Consider the following 15942-nt stretch of genomic DNA (forward strand, 5'->3'; position numbering starts at 1 on the left):
ACATTAGATCACCTGTCTAGTATCACAAAATTGTCTACTACCAGTCTACATTCACAAAGCAGCTCAACACTTTCACATAAGAAAGTATTGCTGTAACTGAATTTTCATTTAAGCCCTATTTTTCCAGATCTAACAATTCCATAAAAACTCACTGAAGAAATATTAATGCCTGTTTGGAAGTCTTCAAACTGATCAATAATATGCCTGTTTGCTATTAAAAAAAAAAACCAACAAAACCACATTTAAACTAGTCTAGTGTCTTAAAAGACACTGAAAAATCTGAGATTGTTTTGTTGGTAAGTCTGAAGTGAAAAATTTGTGCACCTGAAGCTGCCCAGTAGTATCTGACAGTATGTACCTGGCTAAAGACATTTCTTCTATGGTATGGTACCGAACTGAAAAGCATGGTTCTCAACATTTTAAAATCTAATAATCACAGAATGAAATAACTTCCCATGTCACTACAAAAACACATTGGTAGTATTTTGTGAGAGGCCTCTGTCTAAACAGTGATACAGATATGAGTTAAAATCACACATATGCTGAACATGTTACATTGTTATAATGAAGAGAAAATGTTCTAAACTTTATCAAAAACTTCCAGGCAAGTTCCCTGGGCTTATCAGTTCACAAATAAATTGCTCAGTTACACATAAAAGATATTACTACTCATTTGTATAATGTATTAATGCTGTGATCCAGGTGAGTCACTAAGCACCAGCAGAAAGTAGCAGTAACCCATTAAAATATGAAGTAACGCCAGTATCCTAATCTCTCTTCTCTCATTCATGTTCAGTGTATGTTATCTTTTTCCTTTTCTTTAAAGCAGGAGCTCAGAAATGTTTTTGAAGAAAAAAAAAAAGAGATGTTTTGATAAGCCAGGCTTCCTTCAGGGAGAATTCTGTGGCCACAAATTACAGCTGTAATAATGCAGTAAGAAACTTGCTCAAATGCCAAGATAAACCAATGCTCCTAGAATTTTTAAGCACATGCAAAAAAGCACTTTAGAACACTGGCTCTTTAGAGTCTTGAACTTTTTTCAAACTATTTGCAATCTTTAAGGTTTTGATCTTTACACTGGGTACTCATCTGCTAAAAGAAAGGTAAGCTGTCCATGAAAAACTGTTACAGCTGATGACATCTACCAAAAGAAACTTCTCTTGCCTTATATTGGAACCAGAGAAGTCACATACCAAACTGTTGTTTAGTGTGGCATTCATCTAGGATTTATTTACTTATTTTAGTTAAAGCTTTATGGATTAACATTTGCATCTGGAAATTCTGAAGTTTGTAGAAAGCAGGTAAACGCATGGCTTTTTCTGTGAAATATAATCCTACAAAACCACAGTAAACATGTTTTTGTGCTTTATTTTGAAGCTTTTGGCCTTAAGTACCTAAATACTTTTGGCCTTAAAATCCATATGGTACAGTGAAAATAACAGCAACAAAACCCACTTGGAAATGGAAGGTTGCTTGAATTTCTCATTCCTCTGGGAGACAATGCCATTTAAGATAGCATTACACATACTGACATTTGTTCAGTATTTAGAAAAGCAAGCCTAACCATGTGGGGCAAACCATGCCTAGATATTAATACAGAATGGACCAACTTGAAGGTTTAGTCTTCAAGAACTTCACACAGGATGGGACGGACAATGGGCAGGAATTGCCCCCTCCCTCTGTGCAGGAGAGGGAGACAGAATCGGCCATACCAGCAACAGAGTAACATTACATTAAAAAAATTGAAGTTGTTCCTGCCATTTGACTCTAATGCCATCCCAAGCAGAATACACAGAGGTATTCCACAATGACTACGTATTTTAGACATTTACAGCAACTCCTCTGCGGTCAGGAGTAGATGTGATAGCAAGAGACCTCTAAACACGATTCAGTTCCAACCTGCTGACCAAGCAGGGCCACCTTTAAACAGCTACCCAGGAATGACTCAGTCAAATTCTAAATGTCTCCAAGGATGGAGACTCCACAATCTTTCTCGGCACCTTGTGCTGGGGAGCCCAGTATCGGTTCCAGCACTTCAGATGTAGCTTTATCTGTGCTTAGTCCAGGGCAAGGATCACCTCCCTCATACTGCTGGCAACGTTTTCTAATGCAGCCCAGGAGGCTGCTGGCTTTGGCTGAGACACACAACAAGACTGGGTTTTATAAGACTGAAATGTGTAGGAAGGCCATCTACCCTTAAGGGATGACATATTCTACAGGTTTGCATGGATTTAAGAGCAGACAAATCTGAAGAAAGGAAATCCATAGAGGATTATTAAACACCATAAGCTGCAATATCACATGATGTCGTTGAGCTGTAAAACTGGAAGCTTGAAGAGATGGATGTTGCACGGTGTATCCCTGTGTGCTCCCTCTACCCTTAAACCACCCCTTTTTGACTACTTTCAAAGATGCTAGGCTAGATGGGCCTTTAGTCTGATGCAGGACTTTCCCTAGGCATCTCAAAATGTTACATGAATAGTACAGTGCAGTAATTTACTAAGTTTATGAATTAATTTGATTATGAAAGATAACTATATTTAAATAAACAACACTATTAAAGATTAATTACATGTTCAGAATTTCTTTCAATTAGGTAGTTGGAAAAGCACCTGAAGAAATAGTAGAATTTTTTTGTCATATCCCAACCAAATAAACTCCCTATGTCAGACTGGCACTTAAAAGTCAAATGTTTCTTAGTGTACAAAGTTTTTTCAGGTTTTCACATTCTTTCAGAAAGAGTTGGACACACATGTTGATGAATCCAGATGTACCTACCAGAATAAAGTATGAAACAGACCCTTTCAGTTCTTCAAATTGGCAGCATAATCAGAGGACAGAGATCACAATTTAAAAGCACAGTATTTTATTCTCTCCAGAAATTTTCATATTATGCTTACAACTGACTGGCTCTTCCAGCTACCTGATACAGTGATGAATTTGTGAAGTCTCTTCAAGTTCAAGAATCATTTACTTTGTCTCAGTTGAGATGTATTTGACAATATAGAACCTTTCTTTTGACAACCACATTCTCATATAAAGTACCCTCTTTCACATACAAAAAAGTCCTTCCAAACCCCCCTCGAAAGAATCTGTACCATTCTGACAGGGCACAGATTATGTTCCTAAAAACCCTTCCTTCATGTTAGGGTGTATTTCATGAATGGGGGCACTACATAATGGGATTTATGAACAAACACTATATGGCTATCACATTAATCAACAGACAGCACACAGAATGAATGAAGCAATCTTGACTGTTCTAAGATGGCAAATAATAGCAGTTGCAATTCTGTAGGATGCAAAGGATATGGACAGAATAACAAAAATGTTCAAACAGCAGTTGGAAAAAAATTTTTGAATCTCCATTTACATATAGTCTAGTCATCAAATTTAATCTTTTTCCCCTGGAATACTGTAATTTGAGACATTTGCTCTCTGCGTCTCCTGCTTGCTTCCCATGAAGGATGAAGAGGCTGCTCCAAACATGCTTTCTTATTGTTGCATTTAATACCCCCTGAAGTTTTTGCAAATGGTTTCTTCTTGAGCTTTGTTTCATTTTTAAGAAAACCTGTGCAAGTACAAAACAAAACATTAACTAAATCATGAATCTTCATAAAAGTATGCAAACTACCTTGGGATTCCAGATCTTTTCAAAAATTTCATAATGAGCTATGGGGAACACAGTCATTTGAATATTCACAGCAAGATTTCTTCATCTTGCAGCCCAGTAAATTGCCACTTGGTAGACTGCAGATACTTAAGATTTATTAATACTGACTACACTCAAAATTTGTGTAGACAAATATTAAGCACAGTCTAAACATTTTGCGTCACAATAAGCTAATGAGCGTTACACAATACAGCTCAATATGATTGAAATTATATCCTCCATCCAATTAATTCCAAAATGGTACCACAGACTACAAATGGAATATAATATTCCATATTCAGGAGCTATTGAAGAAATTACTTATGAGACAAGGTAATAGTTACATATAACTATATATATATAAATATAACCTTTACCTGTGTACAAGTAACACTAACCGCTTGACAGACAGAAAAGCACTTTCCTGTGTAAACTTTATGTCAAGTACTTCTAATATGAAAAAATATAAAATAGCAGACAATATCCACAGACTAAAATGAGAGCTCAGTGGTTTGACCACTTTAACAACAAATGTTAAAATATGTGCCACATAATTGAAAAGAAACAAAGTACAGCCCATCATGAATAGACTGCAGAAACAACAGAATTTCAAAATGTTTTTTTCTCTCATAATTTTACCAGGTTAAGTAATACATACCTGTTCTTTCATTTTTGAGAGGCTGGTCTTTAGCATTTCTAAAAACAAAAAAAGATAAATTAAGATTTTTTTAAGGAACTTGTAAGATTACAAACACCTGTGAATAAAGAATCATCATCACCAAAACACTCAGGCTGTAACTTTTCAAACATAACATGCAAGCCTTGTCAATATTGCTGCACCCATGTTAATAAAGAAGTAGAAAGACAAGTATTCAGAAGTGATTGAATTTGGGTGTAGATCTAGTTAGGAATGCTATGCATCCATCAGCACTACTGTGAATATAAAAAATATGCACTGTCAAGGAAGCTTAAGAAGACTGGTGAGTAGTTTCTGTGAAAATGTTCTAAGGTTTAATGGGCTGAAATTCTCTTTGTTTAATAAGGGCTACTAAAAATCACAATCATTTCCATTACTGCGAAGGAGGGAAGGAATGGAGAACATAACACAGGGAAAAGGTTTACCTTCTTCTGTTCTGAAAGTTCTGGTTGGTGGTAGACAACGAACTGCAGAACACTGATTCCAGCTTGCTTGCTTTTGCAAGTGGCTTTCTCTCTTCCATGATCAAATCTTGTGCTATCCCAGGCACTGTGCTCTTTTCTGTCTTCACTGTGTTTTTCTGAAGCCTATCCTTCTCTTTTGTTGAAGAAAAATTATTAACTGCTGCTACTTTTTTCTTTTTTTTTACTTTGCCAATGAAGAAGTCATCACTGCTGTCACTGTCAGAATCTGATGACTCATTATAAAACCTCTCTTCAGTACTATCATCAAAGTACTCCTTTTTACTGGGATGCTCTTGGTCACTATCATCAATTATTTCTTTTATTGCATTTAATTTGTTCATACTCAGATTTTCTTTCCTTTTTTGATAGTCAAGTTTCTTTCCTGTTTTATTTTGAGTGACTGCTTGCATTTCTACTGCCTGAAATGAAGATTCTTCTGGACTATATGCTCCCTCCATTTCCACAGTTTTCTGCTCAGATTCACTCTCACAGAGTTCTTCAACCACCTTGTCAGTTTCTATTTTCATGGCTGGCTTTGTTTTGTGTTCACATCCTTGCTGTTTTTGAGGTAGCTTAGGAGCTTGGTCATCCAAGCTGCTCTTGGAATGTTGCGCTGATTTAGGCTGTTCTTCTGACTTATCCTTTTTCATAGGAGTGGCTTTGTCTGGGTTCTTTCTTGCATCCTTAAAAGCTTTAACAGCAGCTGTACAAAGGGCAGAAAAACATTTTGTTTCAGCTACACATGAATTTATGCAAGTTATTTTTATATAATAAAACATTTTTACAACTTGTATGTGTTGTATTGAGCTTACTTTGGATGTCCTTATCAATTATTCCCTGAACACATGAGGCAAGAAATACCTTAGAATACAGTATCAACAAAAGTGAAGGAAAAACCTTGAAAATATTATCTATTAAATATGCTATGAGATTTGGGTTGAAGTGTGAACTTTGCTTTCCAAAAATAATCTGCAGCTGATAATCATGTTCACTTTGTGTGTAAAATTGCAAACTAATATTAAATTGCTCATATATAATTAAATGGGTATTTGATAGCCCTGTTATTAAGAAAGTAACTTTGTGACATTACTGCTAGGACTTGACCCTTTTAAACATCAATTTTAGGTGGAAAATTCCAGTTTCAAGAGAAAAAGAGAAAACCTAAATAATCAGGAAAGATACCCTAAGGATTCTTGGGACAGTTTTCAGGGAAGATTAAGAAAGTAATTTGTAAAACCTTTTACAACCCAGCTGTAATGATCTATTTATGTTCCTACTTAATTTAGAAATACTCCATTGCATCTATCAGATTTTCAGAATTTCCATTATATGCTCTGTTTGTTCAACACCCTGTATTAAATAAATGTCATACTGTATACTGTCACATACAAGCCCATTTCAACCAATATAAATGGTTTCAAGTTTGTGGCTTGGTTCACTGCAGCTAGTTAGGCTTTTTACAAGAGCTTTTAGTTTTGTGAGTCTTTTACTTTTGTTCACACCAGAAATATACATGAACAAGGTAACACACCGGTAAGCTACAGATGTAATAAACAATTCAATAAATTGTTTCATACCTTTAAGTTCAAGAAATCTGGGCTTCAAGGTGGGGTGTGTTGCAAGTCTTGCCATGGCTCGCTCAGCTGCAGTACAATTTGGCTGCAAAGGAAAAATTCAAAGGCTTGAGGTCAACAGAACAGTCAACTTACACAGGTCTGTGTCAGTTACGCTACAATGCGTACTAATGTGATTCTCACCATGAACTGAACAAGAGGAAAGCTTATGACACTAACAGTATTTTATTTTTCGTGCATTACCGTCATTCTAAATGCAGAAAAATCTGGCTGCCTAAACACTGACAGAAACGTAGCAGACATACATGTGCTATTTCTCAGGTACCGAACAGGGATAACGTGACTTATGTTTTTTTTTAAAGCGTACCAGACACATCGTTCACTGATTTTATATTTACTATTTCATACAAGAGCAAAGAAAATTCATGAACCCACCAAATAAAGATCATCATACTGGTAGAAGGCATTCTGCTTGAAGGAAAGCAACAGCCTGCTAGAAGTACCGTATTGATGCCACAGAAGTTGGCATAATTACACAGCAGATATTGAAGGAATATATGTAAAATGTGACTGAAAGGCAAGGTCTGACTTGACCACAAAGACAAGCCTGAATGTGATGTGAAGTGATAGAATACTGGAACTCTGCAAACTGATTCAAAGAAGAAATATGATCTTCTTGCTTCAATTTGACAAAAAAAAAAAAAAAAAGATTCTTGTCATCGCTCTGCTTGAACAACAAAATGAAAAGTATCTAAGACTTTTCCAAAGACAGCTCTGTCTTCTGTTTTGTTTTTTTCTGTGTGATTTTTTGTTTGTTTCTTTTCTTCTTCTTTGAAAGGAGGAAAAGTAGGTCTAACACATTTGTAAAATACAAATTTAGCAAGAAGATTTCTTAAAGCCTGGAGCTGAATTCTCTGGGAGAGTGGAAAAGACATACCTTTCTCTCTTCCTCCTAGTGATGCTGCAATGCATAAATGTTCAAATTGTTTCTGTGATTTGAGCTTTGTGCTACAGGAAGTATCACAGCAGAAGCCACCAGAACACCAACAGACGATGATATTCGTAAAGAACCAGGCAAGTGCCCTGTGACCCAACCTGAGCTGATTTTGGGGCCATCAACTCAACAGAGCATGCTGCCTCTCCTGTCCTAAGCAATCACCACAGCAGATGGAGCCCAAGCCACAGGTGTTACCTCGCAGGGAATGAGTAGAAGTGGTACTGGCTCTACCCTACGATGGAGTTAACATGCTTTGTAGCAGACAAGATGGTGCTGTGTTTTGGATTTGTGACTAAAAACATTTTAGAGTTGGTAACACACCAATGTTTTAGTTACTGCTAAGCAGTGCTTGCACAGCATCAAGGCCTTCTCTGTTTCTTGCTCTACTCCTGCAACAGGCAAGAAACATCCCTGGGTACAGCTCATCCACATGCACCGAAAGAATATCAAGTCATTTTCAAGTCATGCTTAGCAATAAAAACTTGAGGCAAGGAAAAGGTATGGGGAGATGTTTATGGTTATGACATATATCTTCCCAAGTAACCATTATGTGAAGCCCTGCTCTCTGGGATGTGGCTAAATGTCTACCTGCCAATGGGAAGTAGTGAATAAATTCCTTGTTCTTCTTTCCTTTCACATACAGCTTTCATTCACACATTGAACTGTCTTTATCTCAAGACAGAGGTTTTTCTGACTTCTGCTCTTGCGATGCTCTCCCCATCCCACAGGGGTGGGGTGAGTAAGCAGCTGCTGGGTGCTTAGCTGTTGGCTGGGGTCAAACCACCAGGACACACATGCTACCCAAAACATGAGCAATTCACATTTCAAGTAGCTGATGTGATCCACTTAAGAGTGCTCAGTGGTGAATTGAGGGGTTTTCAGCTACTGGGAGCTGGCAGAAGGGGGTTTTACCCCTCGCGTGCCAACACAAAGAAGCCCGGAGGTCAACGCTGAAACCCCTCTGGAAGGCAGCACTCAGTGCCCAACACACAATGAAAAAGGGGTAGAGCTCCTCACCCTGAAGGGGCTGTATCTCCCTGTGTCTGTTAAGCAGGCACGCAGGCAAAGGCAAAGAAGTAAAGACAGGGGACTCTCCGTATGTGTTCCACGCAGGTTAATTCCCACGAAAAGACAGGGACGAAGAGGCCAATTGGTGGGAGGGTCCAGGGATCTTATACTGGGTACAGAATAGGTGGGGAAAGGGATATCAGCCAATGGGATAGAGACAAGCAGGTGGGATTGACAGGAAGGGAACCAATGGGAACAACACATAGGAGAGACTCAGGAAAGGATCCAATGGGGCATCGAGGAACAAGGAACTTTCCAGAACTAATACATATTAAAGACAGGAAATGAATATACCTGACTTCATACATAACACTGGGAGACAAAGTATTAACCAATCAGGGGAAAACATGCAAAAGACAAAACAAAGGAATCATGGGTTCTCACCATGACTGAAGTTACATGCCAAACTTGGGTTGCTGACCACCATAGGTGGTTGTCTTAGTTCTCCTCAGGAGAAACAGTGGCTGGAGCCACCTGCACCGCCACACTGAATGTTACTTGTTTGCATGTCCATTTTCTTACAGCAGAACCATGTAACTATAAACAGTTATATATTCATTGCACAAAGATAGATGGGACACTTCCACCAACTGCTAGTGCAGGAGACTCACTCTCAGTGCTTTGGTCTCAAGGAAATAGAGCAAAAGAAGGCACTACAAATACACTGGAGTCAGTACATCTAAATGCAGAAGCATTTAATTGGTTTGCCAACGATAAATCTTCTTCCTCAACCAGTGCAAAACAAATCCCATTCTGTAATTCTTTTGCCACAGTTTTAGAGCTTATAAAATATACTCTATGGTCAGCCATATTTCATGTTTGAAGCGCAGAGCATCTCAGAATTCTAGTACTTTCCCTTCCCTCAAGACTCTGCTACTACAACATTATTTTTTCAGGTCAAGAAAAACTGGAAAAATATTTTTTCTGAAGACTGTCTACAGAACTATGAACACTCACCAGAAGGGACAGGTCAAAAGATGGGTCCATTTCCAAGGGCCACAGACTGGCTTATTTCCAGGCTAGCCTAGCTCTGAGAACTCGGAATCTGAATTTTGATCCCCAGACAGTGCTGCATGCTGCCACCAGATTCTTGGGACAGAATGCTCACATTTCTGAAGATCATATGCTATTTTCTTTGGAGATTTTCCTATAGCTGGAAAATCTATTTCTGAACTTAATTAATACACTTTTTCCCTCAGCTACTTCCTGTGGTTTTGAAAGAATATACCATGAAGTTCAGAAAGCAGCAGCAGCTTCTGTGCAACATCTGGTGTCCTTTAATTCAAATATTTATAGAAAGGCTTTAAGCATATATAGACAAATCCATATGGAATAACCACATTTTTTTCCTTTCAGCAAAATACTTCACAAACACTACTCACACTGATAGCCAGCAGTTAACAAACATACAATATGATATTCACATTCTCTAAAATGTCTCATTGGTTTTTTGGTTTTGCTTTGGTTTTGTTTTTTGTTGTCACAGGCCATGCTCAATTTATTTTTCGTCAAGTATTTTCCAGTATATAAAACATTGTAGCAATATAGACAATGCAGAAAAAAAACCTTAACAAACGTCAACTGTCTTCACAAGCAAGAACATCCTCCCCCCACCACTCCTGTCCCTTGAATGTTTAATTAGATACTAGAATTGTACACCTTTATTCTGACACACTTCTGCTACTTCTTGTATTATTTTGCACTAATATTTTTATGCAAGAATGTGCTAGTACTTTCTACAGGAACGTTCTTCCTCCTTCCGTGTGCGAACGAGGCACTGCAAAGTGAAGAAAGCAACAGAGCAGTGTATAGTCACACTTTGCAGTGAGAAGATTGAAGCTACTGTGCCAGTTGAGGCTGAGGTAGGATAATTTTCTTCACAGTGGCTAATACAGGGCTGTATTTTGGATTAGTGCTGAACACAGGGTTGACAACACAGAGATGTTTTGTTTTGCGGAGCAGGGCTCACACAGAGCCAAGGCCTTTTCTGCTGTTTGTACTTCCACACTGGTGAGGGAGTTCGGGGTACATGGGAGGTTGGGAGGAGACACAGATGGGACAGGTGACCCCAGCTGACCAAAGGGATATTCCAGACCATGTGACATCATGGTCAGTACATAAAGTGGGGGGAAGAAGGAGGAAGGGGGGGACATTTGGAGTGATGGTGTTTGTCTTCTGAGTTCACTGTCATGTCTGATGGGGCTCTGCTCTCCTGGAGATGGCTGAACACCTGCCTGCCCGTGGGAAGCACTGAATTCATTCCTTGTTTTGCTTTGCTATTGTGCACAGCTTTTGCTTTCCCTATTAAACTGTCTTTATCCCAGCCTGTGAGTTTTCTGGCTTTTATTCTTCCAATTCTCTCCCTGATCCTGCTGGTGCAGGAGTGAGTGAGCAGCTAACTGCATGGCACTTGGTGTTGGCTGGGGTTAAACCATGACAGTTACATACAGAACCATCTGAAGTCAGTCTCCTCTAACATTCTATCTTGGTAAATAATGCATTATTTCTGTAAATAATATTAAAAACATCTATTGTCAAACACACATATAAGCCCCACATAAGAGAAACCTGGCAAAACGTGGCAATGACTGTGGAGAGAATGGACATTAAAAAGTTGTGAAGATAAAAGCAGATTCACAATTAAAGTTTTGAGATGTGCTGAAAAAGGGGTCAGAAGTATGGAATGGCTCTGAAACCTAGCACCACAGGATCAAAAGAAGGAGCAGTGTGATGTAAACATCAGGTAGAAGCCTGTGTGGGTAGAACCTGCTTCATACAATGCAGGTAATAACGGGAGAATGAGAAACTGTCTCATAGTCTCGAGGCAGATGGGATTGCAGAAGCAGAATGGTATGCCTTGGTACTACGCCTGAGACAGCAGAGCTTCAGGATGAATTAAAGGACAGAAACCTGTGATTAATTCCAGAACATGAAATGGAGACTTTCGACCATCACTTTATGCTGATTAATCTTTCTGTTCCAAGACTACTTTTGTCTGTACCCGCTCTGCTGTAGTTATAATCAGTAAAATGAAAGAGGTCATAGTTTTGTTCTTCAGTTGACTTTTACACAAAAGGGAATTGCCTCATTACAGATCTCATCGAAAATAAGACTGTAAGTAGAAGCATATACTACTATAAGGACAACAACTAGAGCTTCACCTGTGTGAGAGTGCTGCCAAACTGGTAATGCTTGGTGGCGCTGCATCTGTCATTAGTCAGTTATTTAAAACAATGACATTGAAATGGAGAGAGTCAGAAGCCCCACTGACAAGTATGCAGTACATGTCAAAAACCATGACACAGAAACCAGCCTTGGAGAATGTCATACTAGTTTCTAAACTATCTAAAAGTGCAATTTAATGTCAAATGTTAACAAGACCCCAATTAAAAAAAAAAAAAAAAGCACAGACAATACTAACCAGAGTAAGCATTAAAAAAATAACATCCAGTTCAGAGCCAAAACAAGATGTCATTGCAATATCCTTCACAGCAGCTTGGGAGAAGAGCTCTCTATTAAAAAACAGCAAAAACCAAACAAACAACTAGAAAACCTGTTAATCCACACATTCTTTACAAAACTCTAACTAGTTACAGCTGTCCTTCATAACAACAGATGCGATTAATGTGAAGTCGCAGGGTGGTTGAAGGTGCCAAATCATGGCTGCCACCCAAGTCCACACCATGACCTCATACTACTTTGGAACAAGACTTGAGAGAAGTTGCTTTCTGACTGTGAAATGCAGCTAGCTCTCTCTCTTGCTTTATGTCTGTAAGACACACAGCATGTGATTTGTGGCCATCAGATATGGTGAAGACTTTGGTATGGGATGCAACTGTTAATGGCAGCATTGCCGTCTCTCAGCTCCTGACAGCAAGGGGTTGGTTGCTGAGTCTTACATTAATGATGACAAATGAGGACAAATTATTTACTCATCATCTGCCAAAACCTGTCATTTTTATAATAAACTATTACTTTGTTTTCACTCAAGCTTTAACAATTTTCAACATAACACCAAAATAATCGTACAGCTGTTATGAAGTAGCAGTTATAAAATAGCATGACAGGTGAGAAGTTCTTACAGAAATAAATTCTTTATGGATCTCAGGAAATTGTCCTAGCTTCAGCAAAATTTTTTTTAATTGGATCATATACAACTTTTAAAATAGGCTGATGAAAAATTTCCATTTGAAGCTAAAAAAAAGTCTTAACAGATCTAAAACCCTTGCAAAAACTCATCAAGACCATGTTCTGTGATAGAACTACAGAATTAAAACTGAACAATTTCTTACAAAACATCAAGATATACAAAGCAAACTTGTTTATTATTCTTTACAATGCTTGCCACAGTTTATATTAATTTACATTGTTTTCTTTTATCATGGTAATTCAGCCATGAAAGTATTTGGATATTTATTCATCTTGAAAGCCGTGGTGGGTCAACCAGGTACCCAGTGAAGCTGCTTTATCACTCCCCTCCTCAGGAGAACAAGGGAGAGAAAATACAATGAAAGATTCATGGGTTGAGATAAGGACAGGGAGAGATCACTAATCAATTACCACAATGGGCAAAACAAACTCAACTTGGGAAAGTATTAATATAATTTATTGCCAATCAAAAAAAAATAGGGTAATGAGAACTAAAAACTAAATCTTGAAACACCTTCCCTCCACCCCTCCTTTCTTCCCAGGTTCAACTTCACTTCTCATTTTCTCTATCTCCTCCACCCCAGGGAATGGGGGGCTGTGGGTCAGTTCACCACACATTGTCTCTGCTGTTCCCTCCTCAGCTCCAGTGCCTGAAGCACCTCCTCTGCTCCTTCTTCATGGCTCTTTCTCCCACATATTCTCACTCCTCTCTTCCCTGGCTGCAATTGCTCCTGTGCATTCTACCCCATTCCTTTTTAACTCTGTTATCCCAGAAGTGCTGCTACCATTGCTGAAGGGCTTGGCCAGTGGTGGGTCCATCCTGGAGCCAGCAGACATTGGCTCCATCTGGCACAGGGGAAGCTTCTGGCAGCTTCTCACAGAAGCTACCCTGACAGCCAACCCATCTACCAAAATCTTGCCATGCAAACCCAACACAGAAACATTATGAAGAACATTATGAAACTGAACACCCATGGCAACATGGGCAATGTTTTTGCTCATATGTAGAACTACACCAAGTAGAAGGCAGAAGCCTAGCTGAGCTTGCGTTGCTGGCAGCAGCACTGACTCAACTCACCACTGCCTACCACAGACCCTTGAATCCAGCATCAGGGAAGAGCACACGATTCTTCTAAATACTATAGGTACTTACAGTGCTCTAATTTTATTTGTACGTCTGGACCAAAGCTATCCTTTTCCCAGTAGATTTGTTCACTTAGATTCATGTTCAATTCCACATTAACTTTGTCTTGTCTTTTGGCTTGTCTTTTATCTGTTCCAAAATAGGTCATAGATTCAAACAAAAATAGATTATTTGCTGTTCTTTACTACATGCATGGTAAAAAATACGTACTATCCAAGCATTTTAAGAAGTTTACAAGCTCTTTAAAAAGCCTAGTACTCTGCAAGTGTTAGATGACCATATTTAATGAGTAAAAAGAGTCAATAGAGTTTCTTTGGGCTAACTTGTCACAATTAATTTAGCCAAGCAAAGAAGTGTGAAGTAAATGCTTATTTTTCAGATTGGAAATGGTCAAAGAAAAATGGAGTGTTTCATCCCAAACTACCCGAGTGATCTACAGCAGAGCCTGGCATAAACCCCAGACCTGCCCAACTAAAAATTATGTACTTAATATTCTACAATTCCTTCCTTCTCTTCATGCAAAAACCCCAATTGCTATGATTGTTTCAATAAAGAAACGTCAGAAGAAAAAAGTCAAGATTCAAGTAGGCATGGATTCTTAATTATTTCCTTATGGAGAACAGGGTCAACTCCAGGTGTAAGTGGAAACAGCAAGATTGTGAGAAAATTAAAATGCTTCTAACTCACCTTCGGTTTTTCCAAAGCTAGTAAGGCTATGTGTCTATAATCCTCTCAATTTGGCATCCCACACAAACAATGCACAAACTAAAAAAAAACCCAAACTACTTCTTAAGGTTATGAAAGAGGACATAAAGTGAGCACTGTGACGACTCCTCCCCCAGTTGTGATGGTCTAATTCATATCAACACTGAAACCACTGCTGGCATTTAAGAAAACCTAGGGCATGTTGAACACTACTTTATGCTGTAGACAAATGTGGACAAATTGCAAGTGGAAAACACTTGTGAAGTGAGTGCTTCCTAAGTTAGTGTCTAAAAAAAATTATTTAGAAATATCAGCAATTAAAAAACCCCCCATAATTTAAATTGTACATCCAGGACAACTGACCAGGATAAAATACATTCAGTATAAAATCAAATGCAAATAATACATGCAGATAAAATCAAACACATAAAATATAGTAGTATAAAGGCTACATATTTTTTGCTTTTTTTTAAATATCTAGCTTTCTATAAAATATATGCCTTTCATGTATTTTGACATTTGAACAGCTGAGACACAGTATCGCTATAAAATATATGCATCTTGCCAAACTGCATAAACAATTCTGGGGGACAGCATAGTAAAACAGATGGCACTAAAAAACCCACTCAAACTGCACATAAGAAAACCAAGCAAACATTCTGACCCGAAAAACGCAAGAGACAATCATATTGGGAAATTAAACTGGAAAGCAAAATAAGATGAAATAGAAACCCTGAAACAAAAGATGTACTTCAGGGGGAATAGAAACAAAATACTCCTTGGATAACAGGCAGCAGCTGTGAGAAAGTTCTTTGCCACAAAATTCATGCAGTCTTAAGAGAAGATAATGAAATCTGGAAGAAACATCATATACAAATTAGTTTTACACCAACTATATATATCGGATCTGAAACCACAATTGACTTGTACAAAAAAGTGAAGTTGAGAAGTCATTTCTAGTAACTGGCTACCAGAATGAGGGTCTGAAAAATTAAAACAGGCAGCTGTTTCGTAACTCTGAATAGAGAGTTAAGCTGGGTAATACCAAAATGAAATCTCAAAGAACCATTTCTTAGAAAAAAATTAAAAATTGATTATTTATACCTATTTGTTATAGAAAGGAGAGCAGAAACACAAAGGAGACCAACAACACTCAGGCAGTGCTGTAAACAAGCAGTAAACAGTTCTCTGACTTCACATTAACCTGAATGCATCTGAACTCCCATGATTCAGCTGTGCACCATGGGCTTGTCCAACGATTGAGTGGAGCTCATGGTAGCAACTAAATTGGTGTGATACAGGGATGAGCTCTGTATTATTAAAACTATTATAATAGGCCAAAAAGTTTAAAACATTCTGTCTTGGATGAACCAAAGAAATCCACCATTCTCCCTATAACGTCAATATGCTACAAAACTCTGTACCCAACTACCAGGGATGTAATCTTGAAAAATCCTTAAAATATTTCACTTTAAAACAGATGCTTAAACCT

The 15942-nt window shown here is 38.2% G+C and overlaps 1 protein-coding gene across 1 annotated transcript in view; it reads right to left on the minus strand.

The window, feature by feature from the left end:
- Window positions 1-1352: 1352 nt before the first annotated feature.
- SRFBP1 (serum response factor binding protein 1) overlaps window positions 1353-15942 on the minus strand; it is a 69582-nt gene continuing 54992 nt past the window's right edge. Inside the window, exons 5-8 of the mRNA XM_039566611.1 lie at window positions 6391-6472; window positions 4775-5516; window positions 4311-4348; window positions 1353-3571 (exon numbers count right to left, since the gene is read on the minus strand). Coding sequence (XP_039422545.1) covers window positions 3381-3571; window positions 4311-4348; window positions 4775-5516; window positions 6391-6472 — 1053 coding nt within the window. The 3' untranslated portion in view covers window positions 1353-3380. The remainder of the gene's footprint in view (window positions 3572-4310; window positions 4349-4774; window positions 5517-6390; window positions 6473-15942) is intronic.

This window comes from Corvus cornix, chromosome Z (assembly GCF_000738735.6).
Source record: "Corvus cornix cornix isolate S_Up_H32 chromosome Z, ASM73873v5, whole genome shotgun sequence".
NCBI lineage: Eukaryota > Metazoa > Chordata > Aves > Passeriformes > Corvidae > Corvus > Corvus cornix.